Source organism: Ranitomeya variabilis, chromosome 7, assembly GCF_051348905.1.
Source record: "Ranitomeya variabilis isolate aRanVar5 chromosome 7, aRanVar5.hap1, whole genome shotgun sequence".
Lineage (NCBI taxonomy): Eukaryota > Metazoa > Chordata > Amphibia > Anura > Dendrobatidae > Ranitomeya > Ranitomeya variabilis.
The window spans coordinates 162,733,968-162,759,398 of NC_135238.1; the positions used below are offsets into that span (position 1 = coordinate 162,733,968).

Here is a 25,431-nt window from a genome sequence, read left to right on the forward strand (position 1 = left end):
AGAACCATGTACTGTGAGTGATGTGATTGGCTGCAGTGTTCATATGCACTGTAGTTATGTCACCGCTGCAGCTTGTTGTCAAAGCCCGGGACAGCGGCAGAGAGGCTGAGTAACATCTGACTTTTAAAGTTGAGCAAGAAGATTTGCAGGACCCTAGTACAATGGCCATGCCGGTGGTCCGGAAGGTAGGAAGAGGCTTGCAGGGCCCTGTTCGGCCATGGACTACCAGCATGGCCACTGGCCAAGATCCTGCAAAGCTTTTTGTTCACATTTACTGGGTTTCTTATTTTAACCTAACAGAGATGAAAAAATTCTACTAAAGAAACCCTTCAGTTCTCAGCTGTCCTCATCACATACTGTGTATTTATTATGGAATAATCCCTTTATCTTTACGGATTTTCCATAGATAATAGATGGTTGTAATATTATGGAAATATATGACTTTAGTTTTAGCTGTGTCACCAAATAATAATGGTGCTATGAGGGGAGCAGTCAGCAATGGAGGCTACTGCAGCGAGTGGGTGTGCTGGGTCTGCACCGGGGAAAACTGCGCCCCGGAAGTGGCCGGAACGGACGGGAAGGGACGGAACGCTTGTGCTCTGAGGGAACTTTATCCCGCACGCACGTTGCCGTGGCGACGCGGACACTCACTTCCGGAAGTAGAAAGTATGGTAGGGAAAATAAAACGTGTTCGGCAGAAGCTGCATGCGGCGGCCGTGAGGGTTAATTCCCCGGGAGAAAATGCCCCCGCTGCACCAGACTACAAGATTCCCGATGCCCCGGAGCTGTCTGTACCGCTGTCCTGGAGCAAACCGGTGGGAGGAAAGGTGAGAAGACTCATGGCTGCAAGGGACGTGTATGGCTGTAGTGATGCTATTGTTACTCCCAGCGTAGCCTTACATGCACTGACGGGGGCCGGATGGTCCGGTCACTGCACCCAGCTGTCTCCCTACAGGTGCAGATCGATAGAAAGAAAGAGGTGGGCATCTCCTGATCATAGATGGGGGGCATCTACCCTCTGCTGTCTCCTGATCATAGATGGGGGCATCTACCCTCTGCCGTCCCCTGATCTTAGATGGGGGGCATCTACCCTCTGCCGTCCCCTGATCATAGATGGGGGGCATCTACCTTCTGTCGTCCCCTGATCTTAGATGGGGGCATCTACCCTCTGCTGTCCCCTGATCTTAGATGGGGGGCATCTACCCTCTGCTGTCCCCTGATCATAGATGGGGGGCATCTACCCTCTGCTGTCCCCTGATCTTAGATGGGGGCATCTACCCTCTGCCGTCCCCTGATCATAGATGGGGGCATCTACCCTCTGCCGTCCCCTGATCATAGATGGGGGCATCTACCCTCTGCCGTCCCCTGATCATAGATGGGGGCATCTACCCTCTGCCGTCCCCTGATCTTAGATGGGGGGCATCTACCCTCTGTCGTCCCCTGATCATAGATGGGGGGCATCTACCCTCTGTCGTCCCCTGATCATAGATGGGGGCATCTTCCCTCTGCCGTCCCCTGATCATAGATGGGGGCATCTCCCCACTGCCGTCTCCTGATCATGGATGGGGGGCTTCTCCCCAGTGCCGTCTCCTGATCATAGATGGGGGCATCTACCCTCTGCCGTCTCCTGATCATAGATAGAGGGCATCTACCCACTGCCGTCTCCTGATCATAGATGGGGGCATCTCCCCACTGCCGTCTCCTGATCATGGATGGAGGCATCTCCCCACTGCCGTCTCCTGATCATAGATGGGGGCATCTCCCCACTGCCATCTCCTGATCATAGATGGGGGCATCTCCCCACTGCCGTCTCCTGATCATAGATGGGGGCATCTCCCCACTGCCGTCTCCTGATCATAGATGGGGGCATCTCCCCACTGCCGTCTCCTGATCATAGAAGGGGGCATCTCCCCACTGCTGTCTCCTGATCATAGATGGGGGCATCTTCCCTCTGCCGTCTCCTGATCATAGATGGGGGCATCTCCCCACTGCTGTCTTCTGATCATAGATGGGGGGCATCTCCCCACTGCTGTCTCCTGATCATAGATTGGGGCATCTTCCCTCTGCCGTCCCCTGATCATAGATGGGGGCATCTTCCCTCTGCTGTCTCCTGATCATAGATGGGGGCATCTCCCCACTGCCGTCTCCTGATCATAGATGGGGGCATCTCCCCACTGCCGTCTCCTGATCATAGATGGGGGCATCTTCCCTCTGCCGTCTCCTGATCATAGATGGGGGGCTTCTCCCCAGTGCCGTCTCCTGATCATAGATGGGGGCATCTCCCCACTGCTGTCTTCTGATCATAGATGGGGGGCATCTCCCCACTGCTGTCTCCTGATCATAGATGGGGGCATCTTCCCTCTGCCGTCCCCTGATCATAGATGGGGGCATCTTCCCTCTGCCGTCCCCTGATCATAGATGGGGGCATCTTCCCTCTGCCGTCCCCTGATCATAGATGGGGGCATCTTCCCTCTGCCGTCTCCTGATCATAGATGGGGGCATCTTCCCTCTGCCGACCCCTGATCATAGATGGGGGGGCATCTTCCCTCTGCCGTCTCCTGATCATAGATGGGAGGTATCTAACCACTGCTGTCTCCTGAGTTTTGATACATGAGATGGCAGCAGGCAGGGTTCCCCACGTGGGTTCAGGAGACAGCGGCAGGAATTTGCCCACTCTTGTCTCCTGATCACCTGTGGGCATAGCTGCCGTTAATGTCACTTTTGATCTTCAGACAATCGCAGTATATAGCACTAATCTTAGCATTAAGTTGCTGAAAATGAAAATGACCCTGGTGAAAGGGAATAATCAGACAATAGATCTGACATGTATTTCATGACTGCTGGTCACCTAAGTCCCAGCCAATTGCTTTTTTTTTTCTTGCTGCAAAATAATGTGTTTTCAAGAACTGTTTTATGCCACATGACCTTCGTCAGCCAATTGCTGGCCAGCGTGGCGATATGTTATCTTGGAGGTAAAATCAGATATGTTGTGAAGTTTATTTTGATTTCCTCATTTTCAAACCAGATATTATCAGGAGTCGGAGAACTCCTCTAAAAGGTCCTTTGAATCAGATAATGCAGTCATGGCCCTCTACCAATTGCCTTGTGTTTGTCTTATGCTGACAGCTCATATTTAAATCAATAGTGACTGTATGGTGTGAGAGTGCCAGGATTCAAGCTTACAGAATGCAATCTTGCTCTATTCTTACATAATCACATTGAAATTTCAAAATATGTGTTGTCTCATCTTCATTAATGGGTAAAATTGCAAAGTGCTTGTAAAAACAAGCAACTCAGCAATTTACTTCTTCATTAAAAATCCTCTTTTGTTGAAGGATTTTTTATTCTGTTGTGTATAGCTCATTGTCAAGGTTACAGGCCACCCTGCAGTATCTGAGTGGCCGGTTACCTAGGCAAGGATTGCTCACTGCTTGCAAGCTCTATGTTTTAGGTACCGTCACACTAGGCGATATCGCCAGCGATCCGTGACGTTGCAGCGACCTGGATAGCGATATCGCTGTATTTGACACGCAGCAGCGATCTGGATCCCGCTGTGAAATTGCTGGTCGCTGCTAGAAGGTCTGCACTTTATTTGGTCGCTAGGTCGCCGTGTATCGCCGTGTTTGACAGCAAAAGCAAGGATACCAGCGATATTTTACACTGGTAACCAGGGTAAACATCGGGTTACTAAGCGCAGGGCCGTGCTTAGTAACCCGATGTTTACCCTGGTTACCAGCGTAAAAGTTAAAAAAACAAACAGTACATACTCACCAGCGCGTCCCCCAGCCTCTGCTTCCTGACACTGACTGAGCGCCGGCCCTAAACTGAAAGTGAAAGCACAGCGGTGACGTCACCGCTGTGCTGTTAGGGCCGGAGCTCAGTCAGTGTCAGGAAGCAGAGGCTGGGGGACGCGCTGGTGAGTATGTGCTGTTTGTTTTTTTTAACTTTTACGCTGGTAACCAGGGTAAACATCGGGTAACTAAGCGCGGCCCTGCGCTTAGCAACCCGATGCTTACCCTGGTTACCCGGGGACCTCGGCATCGTTGGTCGCTGGAGAGCGGTCTGTGTGACAGCTCTCCAGCGATCAAACAGCGACGCTGCAGCGATCGGCATCGCTGTCGCTATCGCTGCAGCGTCGCTTAATGTGACGGTACCTTTACAGTTTGCTCGCAGCATAGGTGACTATGAGCTTAGGGCCCCTTCACACTGGTCGATTCTGCTACGATTACGACGCATTTGCGTCATATTCGACATCGCAGTACGAGCTCGTAGCCAGCGGTCACACTCTACGATGTTAACGCTTTTTCTGACGTAGTTGCGATGTGAACGTCACGCGTCGCAATCGTACGCTACCCTTCACACCGCCATAGTCCTACGACTCCGAGCGTGACGTATTACCAGCATGGGCGTGCTAAAACGTCACGCCCAATCAGGAGACAGGTATGCGGAAGCCCAACCCACGTAGTCGCATTACGAGCTCGTATGACCGCCGTCACATACTACGATTTCGACCGCCACAGCGAGACATTTACGACGAAAGAAAGTTCTGCTCTTTCTTTCACATCGTACGATGCTGGGCTGCGTCGCAAATCGTAACGCCATGTCACACTTTGCAACCTCGGAACGAGGACGGATAAACGTCACAAATCGAACGCTCGTTCAGACTTTGATTGCACAGTGTGAAGGGGCCCTTAGACAAACAGCACGACCTCACTGATGGTCTGAACTGTCAATCTTCAGGAGCACACTGCTCCACCCCTTAAGAAACCCAGAAGCAGAGCAGGGGTGTCTTCCATGTCAGATCAGACTCATCTATTCACGTCTATAGGTGCATAAAACAGAATTGGATTCCATATGGAGCCACTCTATAAGCATCGGATTTCTATGGATACATTGCATTTCTAAACATAGGAAACTGTATTTAACCTAGTAGTTTTAATAACCGTTTATGCATAAAAATGTCATAAAGATGAAAAATAAAAAAAAACGTTTCTGGATAAAAGTCTGAGAATTTTATTATATGCTCATGTGACCAAACCCTCACCTTGCACAACTTGCCATTATAAAGCCCAGAACACATTTAGCCACATCTAGCAGAGAGGCTGCTACGTGTGACCGTTTCTTCACAGCTGACAATATTATTATTTATTTATATAGCACCATTGATTCCATGGTGCTGTACATGAGAAGGGGTTACATATATATTACTTACAGTAAGCAAACTAACAATGACAGACAATATCTTTTGCATTTGTTGTCTAACTGACAAAAGTAATTCAAGAAATGGTTAAAAAACAAAATTGTAAAAACTGCAAAACTTTTTCTTTTTTAGGACTGGGCATTATTGTCCCCGAATATCTTTGCATCAACTACAATTGAGCCTGAAAATTTAACTCAAAGGTTAGAAGTGGAAGCAAAAAGTTTGGTCTCTGCCGACAAAGGTATTTAATAATCTTCTATGTTTAACACTTCGTCCTCATTGGATGGGTTCATGGATATGGCTGACGTTGCTCTTTCTCACTGATGGTTACACTATGGCTGAAGTGCAGGACTTGTAAGGAAATGATGCAACACTTTTAGTAGCAGTCTGGAAGTGTCATTTCTTTCATCCCGTCTTTGTTGCATCCATTCATTTTGAATTCGTTCATTACGGACAGTTGTCCTGTGATCCCAGTCTGTCCACCAGGCTAGTACATGGTGTTCCTTTGGACTGCAGGCTGACATGCACGTGGTGGCTCTCAGACCCCTCCATCTTTGCCAAGTTCTCCCCTCCTTGTTCATCGGTTTGTCTCTAATGCAGCTGAATATGTCACTTTTTGCTTCATATTAGAGAGCGATGATACAATAATTTGCTTCCAAGTTATAACAGTCAGCTGACTCGCATTGCTGTACGTGTGCTGTATGCTGGTTCTCTATTGCATCAAACTCACAGCCAGTATAGGATTATAGGTCCAGAAATCAATCAATCAATATTCACTGCAAAACATCTACTGTAAAAAGTAACTTTTATTATTAATCTTTAAAATATATGATTATTTAACCAATCTTCGACATAAAAGACTACCACCAAAGCAAACCACATACCGAGGGGTCAAGTAGGTCAGGGGAGAAGTTATATAAAATCATCCTGGTATGTAGCTATCATTCCTTGCCACGGAGATTGGCACCCCCGTTCACTGACCTCTAACTTTGATAAACCCTACTGAGACCTAGCCAACCAAAATACCATTTAGCAAATACCAATGTTACATGAAAATATTAATAGCGGGATAATTACATCAAGCAATTAATGCTATAAAGTGCATAGCACAAATGTACAAATTTGACCACCGACCTAATACCAACATCAGTCAGATTACCAATAATAATAAACATCATTCAAATCATAACCCACATTGCCATTGGTAGGATAAAGCAAAATAGACGCCTCAGATTTTAATGGTGCGATCTATGGTATCAAGGTGTCTGGAAAAAAAAAAAAAAAAGAAAAAATATATATATCTGTGCACGTACTTGTGAAAGGATGTAGACAACACTACTTACACTATAAGCTCGAGGACTATACCCAACACTAATTATAGTGTTAAACTCAGGGATATATTCTGCATTACTTCCAGTATTCATCTTGACGCATTTCCCTTATCAAAAGGTGGATAATGCGATCTAAAATTATAAATGTACTTAGCTGACTTTTGCTGTCATTGTTCCAGAAAAGATGATGCCGAATAATAGGACACACGAGGCATAGTATCCCATAGATGGGATAGAAAGATGGCGCAAGTAACCCAGAAATTTGACAGTATCTAATACACGTATACTCAAGGCATATGTTACAGCCTCTACATTATTCTTTTAATAATTTCCTGAAAGAAGGGTTGCTGGAGTGTATAAATACCGAGATATCCCGCACTTGTATGGACACTTATATCTGTAGACGAATCTGTATGGGGTTAGGACACAGGTTCACCTTTAGGAGAACCTCACAGTCCACGGATGAGCATTATTTATGCCTTGTTTGCACAGTTGTCGCCCCCGCAATCACTGATCACATGCAGATTCCTTTCTTATTAAATGTGTACAGGAATGGCAGCAGCTGCCTTTGGTCTGTTATTTCAGTGTCTGCACATGTCGACATGCACTGCTGGATCAGCACCTGTAATTTTATGCCATCATCTGGCTGCACTTAGGATAAGCTCTGTTTTCTCATTACTCTAAGTGTAATACTAAAGGGTTCTATATTAATGTTAATGAGTATCTGCATATCATGTTCTAATGCTCATCTGAAAATTAATTTATCAGGGATCTGTTGTAAATTTCTTCTTCCATCATCAGCTCCTGGCTCCCGTTCTGACAGATGGGTGAAGATGCCTTTGGTTTGAATTGTATACAGTATTAGATCTAGTTTGGAGCTCTGGTTTCCAGCATTCGTAGATTGCACAATAAGCCTCTGTACGCACTTTGAGTGTTTGCAGTAGAGTTTTCTGCTGCAAAAGCCGGAGAGTTGGCAGTAAAATGCTGTTTAAAATATTCACGTTTTTGTGTGCATTTTGTTTTTCCCTTCATTCATTTGAATGGATGAAAAATGCTCCAAAAAATGCTGAAAGATTTGCCATTCTGCAAATGTAAAAAAAAAATAAAAAATCTTTGAAGGTTCAAATCTGCAAGTAAAAAAAATAAGCAAGCTTGTGCATGAGATGTCAGAAATCCCATTCACTTTGCTGGTAATGTAAAACATTTTTTTTTCTGCAAGAAAAATATAGCAGCAAAAAGACAACTTGTGAACAAGCCCTAATTGATCCATTTTTACTTGGCTGATGATCCCTTCCTGGTCTTGTAGGATAAAATAAAAAAAGATGTTTATTTGACATTTGGAATTTGATTCAAATATATCCGGGTTAAGTCTGATTTGAGAAACTGTCCCGGTTGCTATATTAAATGGGGTTTTGCAAGAATGAGTTGTGTGTTTTTTTGTTGTTGTTTTTGTTTTTTTTTTTGTTCTAGTTGCATTAGCTTGCTCTAGGTAAACCTAATAAAATCTGCAATACTCGCCCTCCACTGCTTCAGTGCTGCCCATGGATTTTGTCCACAAGCTGTAGCTAGAGGTCGCAGCATCATCTGTTTAAGCATCACTGACGGCAATCTTAAAAATGCACAAAGAGCATGTTTTCTGGAAGCCAATTAATATTAGCAGTGTTTTGCCATAGATATTTATAATTACATTATATAATGGTGATAATAAGTATTTGATATACTGATGATTTTGCAAGTTTTCCCCCGTACAAAGAATAGAGAGGTCTTTATTTTTTTATCTTAGGTACACCTCAACTATGAGAGACAGAATCTTAAAATAAAATCCAGAAAATCACATTGCATGATTTTTACATAATTCATTTGCATTTTGTTTCATGAAATAAATATTTGATACAATAGAAAAACAGAACTTAATAATATTTGGTACAGAAACCTTTGTTTGCAGTTACGGACGTTTCCTGTAGTTCTTGACCAAGTTTGCACACACTACAGCAGGGATTTTGGCCCACTCCTCCATACAGATCTTCTCCAGATCTTTCCAGGACACATGGAAGTCTGTCCACACTTGCAGACTTCCAAACACTCCCACCCATGTGCCAAACACACCTCCATTAAGTAGCCTGAAACCACACCCAGGAACCCATCACATGATTAGACATGTGGTTGTGACATCACCACAGGTCCTGAAACACATATAGATAGGTATGGTTATGCCCCTTACCCAGGGGTGAGGTATATGGGTAGCCAGACCCTCCCATCTCTCATAGCTACCCGTAACCCGGACCCAAGCATACTAAACAATTCCTTATTGCTTTATGTGCATTAAAGAAAACACTCCGGGTTACATCACAGCGACAAGCCTTCTCTGTGACACATACCTCCCGTCGACTATACAACCTTTAGCCACGCTACATAAGTTATATTTTATATCTACCTACAATTGGGTTCTTTTCATGTTAACTCCCACCATGCTTCATGTTTGGGACGGTGTTCTTGTGGTTGAACTCATCCTTCTTCTTCCTCCAAACACGACGAGTGAAGTCGATACCAGAAACCAGAACTTCAAATGGGTTCTGGACATGTGCTGGCGTGAGCAGGGGGACCTTGCGTGTCCTGCAGGATTTTAATCCATAACTGCATAGTGTGTTATTAAAGGTAATGTTTGAGACTGTGGTCCCAGCTCTCTTCTGGTCATTGACCAGGCCTCCTGTGTAGTTCTGGGATGATTCCTGACGTTTCTCAGAATCGTCCTTACGCCACAAGGCAAGATCCTGCATGGTCCCCTGACCAAGGAAGATTGACAGTCATCTTGTGTTTATTCCTTTTTATAACAATTGTGGAAACAGTTGTTGACTTCTCATCAAGTTGCTTCCCTATTGTCCTGTAGCCCATTCCAGCCTTGTGCAGGTCTACAATTTTGTCACTGGTATCTTTAGAGAGCTCTTTGGTCTTGCCCATGGTGGAGAGGTTGGAGTGTGATTGATTGTGTGGACAGGTGTCTTTTATACAGGTTGCAATGTCAAACAGGTAATGAGTGCAGAGTAGGAGGCTTCTTAAATAAAAACTAACAGGTCTGTGAGACAGAAGTCTTGCTGGTTGGTAGGTGATCAGATGCTTAGTTCATTCAATAAAATGTCATTTAATTATTTAAAAACCATACAATGTGATTTTCTGGGTTTTATTTTTAGATTCTGTCTCTCACAGTTGAAGTGTACCTGCGATAAAAATTACAGACCTCTCCATTCTTTGTAGGTGTGAAAACTTGCAACATCAGCATGTATCAAATACTTATTTTCCCCACTCTATGTTCAGTCCTTCAAAGACATCCGTCGTGTCCATACATCCTAATCTCATCAGTGACCACTGTTCAGACTGCATTTGAAGCTCCACATTAAACTCATTAACTTTTCGTGGTCTTCTCCCTTTCTTTTGAGTACGTGCTGCGTGTGTAGAAAATTTTTAAAATTGTAGTAGACAAAACCCGTAGCCCTACAACAATGTGACCAAAAATTTAAAACCAAGTACTTAGGACTACCGTTACCATATCCTTTCTTAATGTACTTTTCTTATCTGTTAGGGGTGATGCCACATCTGATATCTCATATCACCTCCCTACTTATTGGTTGTTTGTACCCAAAACAATAGTCGGCCCTAATGCTCCCGGGACAACAACATGTCCCATACCCATAGGGGCATGCCGCTATAGAAATGTGCAAACAGACGATAAATGGTACAAAAAGAAGAAATGTGCAATAATGATAGCAGATTGTCACAATACCACAGACCTCTTGCTTTGTCTATGGTTTAAAGTACACACTAGCCTAGTATTTCCAGATGATGATCGGACACCCTCGATATTTGGAATAGGGGTTAATAGTGTGCTGTTAAGGTGCTATAGTCTAACCCTACCAATCCCTATAGCCCCTGTCCCTACCTATCATGCGGAGGTTGGCACCCCTAAATAATCACGCAAATGGCGCCCCCGGTCACGTCGACTCTCCCTTCGTAACCCTATTTTGCTTAACCTGACCCATATGCATACAATGGGATAATGGGTCTTAGAGAGGGGGTAGGGGAGGGTAGGTGTGGGATAATAATATAGGGACCAAAGATAACACCGGTAGGTATGGGGAGTGTTTAGATACGAATACGGTCAAAGCACAGAAAAACGTTACTTAATGCCACACTGATACCATCATTCTATGTCATGTGCATCCATTACCATACTCATATGCTTTGTGTTCGACCAACCGAACCACCTCCTATTGTTATACACGACCCCTCACATAAATGTACCACATAATGACTGATAATATTATGCATTTATCTTATCTGGTGTCCAGACGATCATTTCGTGCCTCAACGCGTTTCCCTGCCACGATACCAGTTCATCAGGAGGCTGATGGGGAGACCGCTATGCAGAGATGCAGCATACGGCCATCATCATACACTGCTTGTAGGCGTCCTACAAGCAGTGTATGATGATGGCCGTATGCTGCATCTCTGCATAGCGGTCTCCCCATCAGCCTCCTGATGAACTGGTATCGTGGCAGGGAAACGCGTTGAGGCACGAAATGATCGTCTGGACACCAGATAAGATAAATGCATAATATTATCAGTCATTATGTGGTACATTTATGTGAGGGGTCGTGTATAACAATAGGAGGTGGTTCGGTTGGTCGAACACAAAGCATATGAGTATGGTAATGGATGCACATGACATAGAATGATGGTATCAGTGTGGCATTAAGTAACGTTTTTCTGTGCTTTGACCGTACTCGTATCTAAACACTCCCCATACCTACCGGTGTTATCTTTGGTCCCTATATTATTATCCCACACCTACCCTCCCCTACCCCCTCTCTAAGACCCATTATCCCATTGTATGCATATGGGTCAGGTTAAGCAAAATAGGGTTACGAAGGGAGAGTCGACGTGACCGGGGGCGCCATTTGCGTGATTATTTAGGGGTGCCAACCTCCGCATGATAGGTAGGGACAGGGGCTATAGGGATTGGTAGGGTTAGACTATAGCACCTTAACAGCACACTATTAACCCCTATTCCAAATATCGAGGGTGTCCGATCATCATCTGGAAATACTAGGCTAGTGTGTACTTTAAACCATAGACAAAGCAAGAGGTCTGTGGTATTGTGACAATCTGCTATCATTATTGCACATTTCTTCTTTTTGTACCATTTATCGTCTGTTTGCACATTTCTATAGCGGCATGCCCCTATGGGTATGGGACATGTTGTTGTCCCAGGAGCATTAGGGCCGACTATTGTTTTGGGTACAAACAACCAATAAGTAGGGAGGTGATATGAGATATCAGATGTGGCATCACCCCTAACAGATAAGAAAAGTACATTAAGAAAGGATATGGTAACGGTAGTCCTAAGTACTTGGTTTTAAATTTTTGGTCACATTGTTGTAGGGCTACGGGTTTTGTCTACTACAATTTTAAAAATTTTCTAAATAAAGGTATTTTTGGTAATAGTTGTTTTTGAATAATATGTTTGATCACTACACCAACCCATTTGCTATTTATATAAGTCTCAATACGTGCTGCGTGTGCAATTTTGATATTGAAAAGTGCATAACCCGGGCTGCGCACATTTGCCTCAGTGTAATTTAAGTATCTTTCAAGGAAATACTTTTTTTTTTTTTTTTTTTTTTTAATTCAGGCAGCATTGACTGGCCATGATTTTAATAATGCATGAGACATTGACAAAGAGCTTCCAAATGGCAGCGAATATCCTGCCTTCCTCTTGCAGACATGTGGCACGATTGCTAGAAGAGTGTGCTACTGCCAGTTTTGATTGCCAGAGTAGAGCGCTGCTCGGGATGAAGCGGTGTGCTACCCTCTTCTGCCTGTGATTTTCACCTTCCAGAGTGCCATCCTCTGCTGCCACCTTCCATTGTGTCACCCACCTTCCCGTGTACCTTCCTGAGTACCCTTCCTGTCTGCCTGTGGATGGGCTTTTCAGAGTTCCACTCGCGCTCCTGCTGCCTATGGTTTCGCCTTCCAGAGTGCCATCCACTCCTGCTGCCTCCTTGTGGTTTCACCTTCTGGAGTGTCACTGGCTGTTGCTGTTTTAGGCTACGTTCACATTAGCGTTGTGCGACGCAGCGTCGGGCGCCGCTGCGTCGCCGCATGCGTCATGCGCCCCTATATTTAACATGGGGGCGCATGGACATGCGTTGTGATGCGTTTTTTGACACATGTGTTTTTTGGGGCGCACGCGTCAGGGCGCACAGGACGCAGCAAGTTGCATTTTTTTTGCGTCCAACTTTCGGCAAAAAAGGACGCATGCGTCGCAAAACGCAGCGTTTTAGCGTGCGTTTTGTTGCGTTTTTCTTTGCGTTGTGCGTTGCGTCGCCGACGCTGCGTCGCACAACGCAAATGTGAACGTAGCCTTAAAGTGTTTTTCTCATATTTCTATCTCCAGTAGTCACTGCTCTTCTTCCTCCCAGCTTTAGGCTTGCTGGGACAGTGCACGCCTGGAGATTGGCACTTCAAGTTGGCATCGTGGCGGAGCCCAAATTGTATACTCTCCCATCACTCTTTTATTCCCATAGGAAATGCATTGGAGCACTTAGGCCCACCAGCTCCAGCAATCCTTCCAGCTTCAAAGCTGCACTTGCAATGTGCGCTCCTTGTCTAAGAAATTGGCCACCTCTGAGGTGGCATTCTGTAATGCTGTAGATAAGCCCCAGATGTATCCTGAAAGATGAGAAAAAGAGGTAAGATTATACTCACCCAGGGGGCGGTCCGGTTCTGGTCCGATGGGCGTCGGTCCGGTCCCTCCCATCTTCTAACGATGATGTCCTCTTCTTATCTTCACGCTGCGGCTCTGACGTACTTTGTCTGACCTGTTGAAGGCGCTGCAAAGTACTGCAGTGTGCAGGCGCTGGGCCTCTCTGACCTTTCCCGGCGCCTGCGCACTGCAGTACATTGCTCTGCCCTCAACAGGGCAGACAAAGTACACCTGCGCTGGAGCGTGAAGACAAGAAGAGGACGTCATCGTAAGAAGATGGGAGGCGCTGGACAGGACCGCGACGCCCATCGTACCGGGACCGCCCCTGGGTGAGTATAATCTAACCTCTTTTTCTCATCTTCAGGATACATCGGGGGCTTATCTACAGCATTACAGAATGCTGTAGATAAGCCTCTGGTGCTGGTGGGCTTAGCTCATCTTTGATTTTGGGGGTGACAGGTTCCCTTTAAAAATGCTCAAAGAAGTATTTTTACCCTGCTGTAAAATGTGTAGCGTGACCTCTTGCTGCAGCAATTGCTTTATGACTACAGTGGATCTGACTGCTGCAGCCAATCACTGGGCTCAGTGGTGATGCCGATGTACTGCTGCTGAGCTCCACTTTTTAAAAATGCTGTCCCCTCACAATACAACGCTTCGGTCCAGAATATGGTCACCGCTAGAGAGACGTGGCCCAACCTGTGCACCAGCGCATTGAAAAACCATGCAGATTGCATTAGAAACTAGAGTATGCACATTTTATGCAGAGGCTTTTTTTAGAGGAAACTGAACAGAATCCCTAAGTTTTTGAGGAGTTTGAGATCTGCATATGGATTTGGAGAGTTTCCACTCTGTATCCACTTGTAAAACTCTATGTAAACTTAGCCAATGGAGGCGGCAACTGGACGGGTCTGGTCCCCTACCCCATGATCTGGAGCAGAGCTCTGTATTATGAGATGATTGATCCCAGGGGCTTCTCCCTGTCCTGCTCCCGTACAGTGGCAGGTCTCAACTTATGTTACGGGGGAGCTGGGGAGCAGCCTCCTGTACTAGTCATCCAAAATGTACAATATATTCCCCAATTTTCAGAATTGTTTTCTTTGAAATCCCGCTGTGTTTCAGAGGTAAGTGCGGCTGCAATAACACAATCAGTGTCTAATCGTGCCCATGGTTCAGGCAGCATCAATCAGCTGACGGGGTCCCTTTTGTGAATATGTACACTATATCACAAAAGTGAGTACACCCCTCACATTTTTGTAAATATTTTATTCTTCTCTTTTCACCTGACAACACTGAAGATCTGACGCTTTGATACAATGTGAAGTAGTCAGTGTGAAGCTGGTATAAGAGTGTAAATTTAGTGTGCCCTCTCTAAATAACTCAACACAGCCATTAATGTGTAAACCACTAGCAACAAAAGTGAGTACACCTCTAAGTGAAAATGGCCAAATTATGCCCAATTAGCCATTTTCCCTCCCCGGTGTCATGTGACTCATTGGTTTTACATGGTCTCGTGTGAATGGGGAGTTAAATTTGGTGTCATCTCTCTCACACTGTCTCATAATGTTCACTGGAAGGTCAACATGGCTCCTCATGGCAAAGAACTCTCTAAGGATCTGAAAAAAGAATTGTTCTACAAAAAAGGTGGCCTAGGCTGTAAGATGGTTGCCAACTCCTTGAAATTGAGCATGGTGGCCAAGACCATAGAGCTGTTAACAAGACAGGTTCCACTCAGAACTGGCCTTGCCATGGCCGACCAAAGAAGTTTAGTGCCTGTGCTCAGCGTTCCATCCAGAGGTTGTCTCTTCAAAAAAGACATGAGTGCCAACAGCCTTGCTGCAGAGGTGAAAGGGATGGGGGAGGGGTGTGTTAGCCTGTCAGTGCTCAGGTCATACCTCACATACTGCATGGCTGTCGTCCCAGAAGGAAGCCTCTTCTAAAGATGATGCACTAGAAAGCCTGCAAACAGTTTGCTGAAGGCAAGCAGACTAAAGACATTGCTTACTGGAACCATGTCCTGCTGTCTGATGAGACCAAGATAAACTTATTTTGTGCTGATGGCGTCAAGCGTATGTGGCATCAACCAAGTGAGGAGTGCAAAGACAAGTATCTTGCCTACCGTCAAACATGGTGGTGGGAGTGTCATGGTTTGGGGCTGCATGAGTGCTGCCGGCTGTGGGGAGATACAGTTAATTGAGGAAGTTATGAATGCCAACATGTACTGTGACATACTGAAACAGAGCGTGATCCCCTCCCTTAGGAAACTGGGCCGCAGGGCAGTATTCCAACATTATAATGACCCAAACACACCTCCAATACAACCATTAAAGAAACTGAGGGTAAAGGTGCTGAACAGGCCACGCATATTAATACCCCTTTGAGCATCTGTGAGGCATCCTCAGACAGAAGGTGGAGGAACGCAAGGTCTCCAACGTCCACCAGCTCCGTGATGCCATCATGGAGGAGTAGAAGAGGATTCTAGTGGTGACCTGTGAAACTAGTGACCTCAATGCCCAAGAGAGTTAAGGCAATGCTTGAAAATAATGGCGGCCACACAAAATATTGACCCTTTGTGCACAATGTGGCCATTTTCACTTAGGGGTGTACTTCTTTTTGTTGCCAGCGGTTTAGACATTAATGGCTTTGTGTTGCGTTATTTAGAGGGCACACCAAATGTACACTGTTATACAAGCTGTACACTGACTACTCTTGTCAGATCTTCTGTGTTGTCCCATGAAAAGATATAATATAAATATTTACAAACTCACTTTTGTGATATTCTGTATATACGCTAGAAATATGAAGCAGTGTGTATATAAAGCTGCTATACTTTGTCTTTACATATGAAATATTGTTCCCGGGTGAGGGTGCGGTTTCGGTGTTAAATTCACGGCTGTTAAAAATAAATGTGAGCGTGCGCTTCCTGAGCCGATGTGTCGCTTCCACTTGTGTGATCGCTCCGTTCTCTCTGCAGCAGAAGCCGTTGATGCCCGGCCTAAGTATAAGAATCTGGAGGCTTTCTATATAAAGTTGCGGCTCTTGTACTTTTTTTTTATATAGCTGTGCAGATGCGCCACTTATCGTAGATGTGCCATTGCACTAACCTATCATTTCATCTCCAGTAATATGCTTGGAAACTTGAAGTTACCATCCAATCATTCTGGCAGGGCGGCTTCTCCCTGCCATTTAGTGGTATGTAATTATACACAATAATATACAGTCAACTTTCTAAGCTTGCAACTAATCATATATATAGCCTCTCCTATAGTAAACGGTATTATTTTGGTAATCTCAGATCAACTGTGTATTGATTGAAGTGTGTCTAATTACCGTACACCATCATCTGGAACTGGAATCTTAGGGTACCGTCACACAGTGCCATTTTCATCGCTACGACGGCACGATTCGTGACGTTGCAGCGTCGTATGATTATCGCTCCAGCGTCGTAGACTGCGGTCACACGTTGCAATACACGGCGCTGGAGCGATAATTTCATGACGTATTTGCGATGTAGAAGCCGTTGGTTACTGTGCGCACATCGCATACAACCTGTGTCACACGATGCAATCATGCCGCCACAGCGGGACACTAGACGACGAAAGAAAGTTTCAAACGATCTGCTACGACGTACGATTCTCAGCGGGGATCCGGATCGCAGTAGCGTGTCAGACACAACGATATCGTAACGATATCGCTAGAACGTCACGAATCGTGCCGTCGTAGCGATGAAAATGGCACTGTGTGACGGTACCCTTAGTGCCAAGAATCGGCCGCCCTGGAGCACCAAAATCTCATTAACTGAAAATAAAGATTAAACAACAACCACAAGACGGATTTCATCACCAGGTATCATTGTAATCAGTATAACGGCGCCGACCCGACACTGTCTGTAGGTTACTGTGCACAATCCTGCTGACAGCTTCCCTTTAACTGTTTTGTGTGACATAACTCTTGTTTAAGGGCATAAAAATGTAAAAGTTTGAAAAGTGGGAAATTTTCAAACCTTTCCCCAATTTTCCGATTCTTTTAACAAAAAACAGTCTCCGAATCAGTGGGAACCTTTGAAGCGTTCCAGAGTTTATTATAACCTAAAGTGACACTGGTCAGAATTGTAACATTTGTCAAATTTTGGTGAAAACCGTCTCGGAGATGAATAAGTTAAATGTGGAACCGGTATTGAAATTATTCTTTAGTATGACTTTTTTTTGTCTTCATATGACAAAAACCTGGCATTTTAACATGAGTGTTTTTTTTTTTTTTTTTTTTTAAATGTTCACTGTATGTGTAACATACACAGGGGAGGATACTGGCGCTTAGTTTGGAAGTGCCTACTGCTTGATTCCTGTGTATCTGAATGAAGACTGAGAACCAGCATTATGTACAGCTGGTGAAATAAATATTGAACACGTTACAAATTTTCTAAGTAACTATATTTCTAAAAGTGCTATTGACATGAAATTCTCCCCAGATGTTGGCGAGTTTCCTTGGCTGTGTTTGGAATCATTGTCTTGCTGAAATGTTCACATTAGTTTCATATTATCGTCCTGGTAGATGGCACAATATTATTGAGATATTCTCGGTACATTTGTCCATTCATCCTTCCTTCAAGTATATGAAGTTTGCCAGTAACTGCCCCACACTTTGATGTCCTCTCCTTTACAGTTCACCGTTAATATGGTGCTTTTTTTCATGATATGCAGTTGATTTTGGCCTCCAAACACAGTGTGTATTATGGCATCCACAGAGTTTGATTTTGGTCTCATCTGACCTGACTATACTCTCCCAGTATTTCACAGGCTTGTCTAAATGTGATTTAGCAAACTGTAAATGCGCTTCAAAATGCTTTTTGTTCAGCAATGGGGTCTTGCGTGGTGAGCGTGCATACAGGCCATGGAGGTTGAGTGCATTACTTATAGTTTTCTTTTAGATAATTGTACCTGCTGATTCCAGGACTTTCTGTAGTTTTTCACAGGTGGTCCTTGGCTCCTGGACAACTCTTCTGATAATTCTTTTCCCTTCCCCCATGACAGCACACCTGAGAGAGGGGATCCGCCCAGTCAGGACAGGAAACCCTACTGAAAATAAAAGGGCGGTACCTCTCTGTTGCTTCAGTTGGGTTTCCTGTCCTGACAGGGACCCTTGTGCTGAACACGGCGGTTCGACTTACCCAGGTCCCGTCCCGGCGTGGAAGAACAGGCAGCGCCTGTGCGTCGGAGGTTCGGGTCCTGGAGGCGCCGTCCGCAGGTCCCCCGGGTCGCTGCGTCCGTGCGGGCGTTGTGCAGCATGGTTGCAGGACTGGGTTCCTTCCATGGCTGCCACGCCGCTCTCCCCCTCCAAGTGCGGCGGCCGCTTCCGGGTCGCTCGTCTGACGTCACACGCCAGGCACGCTGGGAATGGGCGTGCCCGTGTGACGTCAGGGGCAGGCGCCGGATCCAAGATGGCGGCACCCATGAAGAAACGCCGGCCGGTGAAAAAAGGACTCCGGCGGCATGGCAGAGAAGGGGAGGGGCCACTATTGGGCACCGAAGGAGGCGGGGAGTGCAGTGGTCCCCCCATAAAAGGGTGCTGGACCACAGAAGACGCGCTCATGTTCAAACACTTCACCATGGAAGTAGGACAACAGGAGCAGCAGCAGCAGCCGCTTTCACAGCAGCAGCAGGAGCTCTCACCAGATGCCTTGCCGAGCCACCAGCATACCAGGAGCAGCCGCTCAAGTGGTAGGAACAGTGGTCGTTCTGTCCGGCAAGATTCGTCGGCGTCCAAGAGGGACGCTTCACGTGCATCGGTCCAGCCTCCAAAATCGGTACCCTTGATTGTCGGTGGTGGTGAGCGATCTACGTGAATGTATCCCTTATGGTAACAGGGTCCATTTTCTCTGTTTTGATCACTAGGGGTCCAGGAAAGCTAGCGGTAAAACAAAGAACCGAGAGTGTGCCCTTTGTAAAGACCCGCTTGCAGTTCAGTATAAGAAGGATCTCTGTGCTAACTGCATTAGTAAGACGATACAAGAGGAGACCCCTAATTTCACCACTAGCCTTAAAGCCATAATACAGGCTGAAATAAAAGACTCCTTGAAACTGGCCCTTAACGAACCGAGAGGGAGAAGCCGTAAGGCGTCTACAGAGTCGGTGGCCTCTCAGAGACAGGGGAGTCATAAAACATCCCGATCTCCCTCTACTTCCCCGGCCTCGGTCCACTCTTCAGGTTCCTCCTCGGACAGTGATTCGGGAGGTCGTCCATGCTTTCCAACTGAGGACGTGGACAAATTAGTCAAAGCAGTTAGGTCTGCAATGGGTCTTAAAGAGGAGAAGACACCTAGGTCACTAGAAGATGTCATGTTTGGTGGCTTAGAAGAGAGGAGGAAACGCACGTTTCCGGTTAATACAAAAATAAAAACATTAATTGAGAAAGAGTGGAAAAGACCTGAAAAGATGGGTTCTTTACCCTCTTCATCCAAAAGGAGATATCCCTTTGAGGATAAAGACTCTGAACCCTGGGAAAAGGTCCCAAAAATTGACGGAGCAGTAGCCAAATGTCTAAAAAGATCATCCCTTCCATTAGAAGACTCGGGTGTTCTTAGAGACCCGCTTGATAAAAAAGCAGATGGTTTTCTGAGGCATATCTGGGAAGCCTCAGCGGGGGGCCTGAAGCCAGCGATTGCTGGAACATGTACGGCTCGTGCTCTAATGGTCTGGCTACAGCAGATAGAGGATCAGCTAAGGGACAAAGTACCCAGAACCGACATCCTTGCCAATATATCCTTAGTGCAAGGAGCAGCGGCCTTTTTAGCAGACTCTTCTGCGGATTCCGCAAGACTAACCGCCAGAGCAGCGAGCTTGTCTAATGCGGCAAGAAGAGCCCTTTGGCTCAAAGGTTGTCCGGGGGATTTGCCATCTAAACACAAGCTGTGCTCCATTCCATGTGACGGCCAACTTCTCTTTGGGAAAAAACTTGAAGAGATCCTGGAACATGCAGGAGATAAAAAGAAAGTCTTTCCCAATATCCCTAAAGGTTCCAAAAAACCTTTTTTTCGGAGGAGAAGATATAATAGAGGTCGCCCCCCAGGGGAGAGAAAAAACTGAGACTTTAGGGATAAGAGAGGATCGGGCTATATGTTTAAAGGGCCCTCTACATCGGCAAAAAAATCCCCCCAATGACATTACGCCAGAAGTGGGAGGAAGACTCTCTCCCTCTTCTTTCCGGCCTGGGTAAATATCCACCAAGGTAATGGTGGAAGTAATGTCGTACCTCCGGTCCCGGGATGTAGTCATCGTCCCATATCTGGACGATTTCCTTATAATAGGAAGGTCAGAGTCCCACTGCTCTCATCAAGTATCAGTAGTAACATCAACTCTAGTGGAGTTGGGCTGGTTAATAAATATCCCCAAGTCAAGACTACTGGCAGTAAAATTACAGTCCTTCCTGGGGTTAATACTGGACTCCGAACGTCAGCTCTGCCTCCTTCCAGAGAACAAAGTAGACAAAATAATAAACCTGGCCAGTACAGCAATACGCCAGCCAACAATGACTCTGAGAAAGGCGATGTCCCTACTAGGCTCATTAACATCGTGTATTCCGGCGGTAGGATGGGCACAATTCCACTTAAGACAACTACAGTGGGAATCTCTCAGCTCAAAAACTGTTAAGAGGGCATTTAGAAGGAAATCTATGTCTCTCTCTGGGCGTAAGGGATTCCCTAGTTTGGTGGACGGTGAAAAACCACCTGACAATGGGGGTCCAGTGGAAAAATCCGGTCATAGACATCATCACGACCGACACAAGCGGTACAGGTTGGGGGGCTCACCTGAGGTCTCACTCTGTACAAGGAACCTGGTCCATACGAGAGAAAAACTATGGGTCAAACGAAAAAGAGCTATGGGCAGTGGAGAAATCCCTAAGACATTTTCTTCCTTTACTTCGGGGTCGCCATACTCGAATCCTGACGGACAATCGAGCAGTGGTGGCGTATGTCAATCATCAGGGGGGGACGAGATCCAAAGGCCTCATGAATGCATCAAATCTACTCTTTCAACTAGCAGAACAACACCTGTCATCTCTGTCGGCGTTGCACATCAAAGGCATAGAAAACACTCAAGCGGACTTCCTGAGTCGCAGAGGCTTAAGGCAGGGGGAATGGTCCTTAAACCCCCAGATATTTCAACAGATAGTCCAAGCCTGGGGCACACCAGAGATAGACTTGTTTGCCAACTCTCACAACAGAAAAGTCAGAAAGTTCTGCTCCTTGAATCCAGGAGAACATCCCTTCGCAGTAGATGCCCTACTGATACCCTGGAAGTTTTCTCTGGCCTACGCGTTCCCCCCGATAGTGATGATTCCAGCTGTGATCCGGAAGATCAGAGAGGATCAGGCAAAAGTCATCTTCATAGCTCCTTTTTGGCCAAGGAGACCATGGTTCTCCCTTCTAAGGCAGATGTCGGTAACAGACCCATGGATTCTGCCAGAGGTTCCGGACCTGCTAACCCAGGGCCCAGTAACCCACTCTCAGGTGAAGGGCTTCCATCTCGCAGCCTGGAATTTGAGCGGGCATTACTAAGTCGCCAAGGATTCTCACCAGGGTTAATCTCCACCCTGTTGAAAAGTAGAAAACCCATAACCTCTAGGATCTATGGTAGGACATGGAAAAAATTTCTTGAATTCCTGGGTGAACCTTTGGGGGAGGTGGCTCCAGTAGGTCCTATCCTAGAGTTTCTGCAAGCAGGATTACATCTTGGGTTAGCAACCAGCTACCTTAAAGTTCAGGTTTCAGCCTTGGGGGCCCTGTATAACTGTAATCTTGCCTCAAATAGATGGGTTTCACGATTCATAAAATCTTGTAGTAGATCTCGGCCGGTCGTTATCCCAAAAATCCCTCCTTGGGATCTAAATTTAGTCTTAGAAGCCCTAACTAAACAGCCTTTTGAGCCCTTGCAGGAGTTATCACCTAAGTTGCTTACCCTTAAAACAGTTTTACTAGTAGCCTTAACATCGGCACGTAGGGTAAGTGACTTACAGGCCCTGTCAATATGCCCTCCTTATACTCAGGTTTTTGATGACAGGATTGTTCTAAGACCAGACCCGGCTTATCTCCCCAAGGTGGTTCAAAAGTTCCATAGGAGTCAAGAGATTACTTTACCATCATTCTGTAGTAATCCTAAAAATCCAGGGGAACTAAAGTTCCACATGTTGGATGTGAGAAGGTCTATGTTACAATACATATCTATGACTAGTCAGTGGAGGAAAGACCAAACCCTATTCATAGCCTTTCAGGGTAGCAAAAGAGGGTGTGGGGTAGCTAAAAGTACTATTGCCAGATGGATTAGGGAGGCCATTAGTTTATCCTACTCTGCGGGTGGCACTCCGGTTCCCGAAGGCATCAAGGCTCACTCCACCAGAGCCGTGGCTACCTCCTGGGCAGAAAAGGCTGAGGTATCAATTGATCAAATTTGCAAGGCCGCTACCTGGTCCTCACCCTCAACTTTTTTCAAGCACTACCGGCTAGATCTTTCTTCCTCTGCTGACCTAACCTTTGGTAGAAGGGTGCTACAAGCGGTGGTCCCTCCCTAAGGTTTCATTCTACAAAAGTCTCTCAGGTGTGCCGTCATGGGGGAAGGGAAAACACCAAGGTTACTTACTGGTAGCCGGTTTTTCCGGAACCCATGACGGCACTCGTATATTCCCCCCCTTTATCACCCCTTCGGTGTGCACTATTGTTTTGGGTGTGTTTAGTTAATATAATGTGGTGTTGGATTGCCATGTGTACTAACCAGGGGGGCCTCTCATGCTCTGAAAACCAACTGAAGCGACAGAGAGGTACCGCCCTTTTATTTTCAGTAGGGTTTCCTGTCCTGACTGGGCGGATCCCCTCTCTCAGGTGTGCCGTCATGGGTTCCGGAAAAAACGGCTACCAGTAAGTAACCTTAGTGTTTTCACTCCTCTGTCTGAAATCTTGCAGGGAGCATCTGTTTGTGACCAGTTTATGGGAAATGATGTACTTTTCACTTCCAGGTTATGGCTCCAACAGTGCTCACTGGAACCTTCAGTATTCTGTAATGAACGCCATCAGTATGTTTTGCAACCAGAAGGTTGTGATGGTCTTGAGACAGCTCACTGGTTTTACCCATCATGAGATGTTTCTTGTGTGGCACCTTGGTAATGAGACACCTTTGCAGAGGCCATCAGTTGAACTAGCTGATATTATTTCTCTCTAAATGGCAGGATTGCTTTCTAATTACTGATAGATTTCAGCTGGCGTCAGGACATTCCATGGCTTTTTGCACCTCTCTTTCTTCATGTGTTCAATACTTTATCCCCGTGTCATTTCTCACTATTACACATAATTTATGGACATCTATGGTTTGATTTTCTTTCTCTGTGTGGATTGGGTGGGTTGTTACCGACATCTGATGATAATTTCATGTCAATAGCACCTTTAGAAATATATTTAGAAAGAAAATTGTTGACCTTTTCAATATTTATTTCACCTGCTTTATATAGTGCCCCCCTCCCCAAGGTCCCACAATTGGTGCAGACCTGAGCTTCGGTAGAGTTAGGGTAGTGCCGGTATTGCTGCTTTCCTATTAATGAGATGTGTTCTATATTCTATTCCTACTATGATACGTGAAAATCTCTCCATAGAAGCTTTTATAATGAGAAAATAACAAGTTTGTGAAAGATGTGTATAATGAGCTCTTTTCAGATCCTCCTGGAGAGTGTGAAGGCTTGAGAACGGTCTTGGGCTGCGTTCACACATCCGTGATTCTTGCCATCCAAGAGGAAAATAATGATTTTATTTTCAGATGTCATCCTCGTTGCCTCCATTTTTTTTTTTTTTTTTTTTTTTTTTTTTTTTAACCCCACATTGTCCGGTCCAAATCGTGTGACATAGCCTAAGGGTATGTGCATACTGTGTCTATACACTGCCGGCATTCCTGCATTGTTTTTGCTGTAGAAAGAAGCTTCAAGAAAACCCCGGTTTTCCCAGAGGTATCTTCTGCGAAACCATCGTTTCTTTTGGCTTTAATATTACTGAACTAGAGACTCATGTCATCTTTACTGTAAAATTAAAACACAAAAAACAGTGGCAGAATTGCGGGGGGGGGTTCACCATTTCACCGCAGTTAGAATGTTTGTTTTTTTATTTTTTTGCCATTTTCACTTACTCTGTATGGTAAAATATATGGCGTCATTAAAAATTACATCTTGTCCTGTAAAAACACAAGCCCTCATGGCTTTATCAGTGCACGAATAGAACAGTTATGGCTTTTTCAAAAGGGAGATGAAAAATATGAACTGGCCGAGGAAAGGGGTTCATTTTGAAGATTTTAATTGAAAAAAAAAATGTTTGTATTTTTGTTTTTGCATTTGGCAGTACATTTTATATTTTTATAGGATAGTCCCATTAATTTACAATTGATTGGTAAAATGAGCACAAAAAATAACTTGCATTGAGTATCTATAATAAATATCTATGTATCTATATAAATCATGTTATCAAGAAATTTGACCTGCACAACAAAGGACTTGTCTTTTAAGCCATTAAAATCCCCTTTATTGGTATAATTCAATATTGGCTGGTAGTCTGGAGATTGGGATATGCTTTCCTCTCCTGGGATTCGCAGGGCAGCAAGGTTCTGTTACGTGTTCTCTGTGTACACAATATAGATATGTGAGATTGCTCCGCTCCTCTGGGAAAGGGAAGCGGAGATCTGTATCTTTCCCTGTGCTGCAATAAGTGTCATTTCTCATTTTCCACCGTAATGCTGCATCCATTGTTCGGCTCGCTGTCTGGAGTCTGGTATATTGCATTAACCTGAGCTGGTGTAACTTGTCACTGCAGAATCTGCTTCTTCCATTATGTGCTATCATTCTGTAATTGCACTAAGCCTCTTTAACCCTTTCCCCCTTACACCTGGAAATCTATAATTTCCTATTGCAGAAAGTGGTATTTTATAGGCTGCCACACTTTATGATCTGTAACACAAGAGAAAGTGAGAGTCTGGAAAATGTATTAAAGGGAATCTGTCACCCCAAAAATGGCCTATAAACTAAGGGTACCGTCACACAGTGGCATTTTCATCGCTACGACGGCACGATCCGTGACGTTCTAGCGATATAGTTACGATCTCGCAGTGTCTGACACGCAG

General features: G+C 45.3%; 1 protein-coding gene across 1 annotated transcript in view; it reads left to right on the plus strand.

Annotated features, from left to right (window-relative positions):
- Positions 1-616: 616 nt before the first annotated feature.
- The window catches only part of SLX9 (SLX9 ribosome biogenesis factor), a 139,502-nt gene continuing 114,687 nt past the window's right edge, over positions 617-25,431 (plus strand). Inside the window, exons 1-2 of the mRNA XM_077272158.1 lie at positions 617-827; positions 5,333-5,441. Of these exons, the coding sequence (XP_077128273.1) occupies positions 669-827; positions 5,333-5,441 (268 nt within the window). The 5' untranslated portion in view covers positions 617-668. The remainder of the gene's footprint in view (positions 828-5,332; positions 5,442-25,431) is intronic.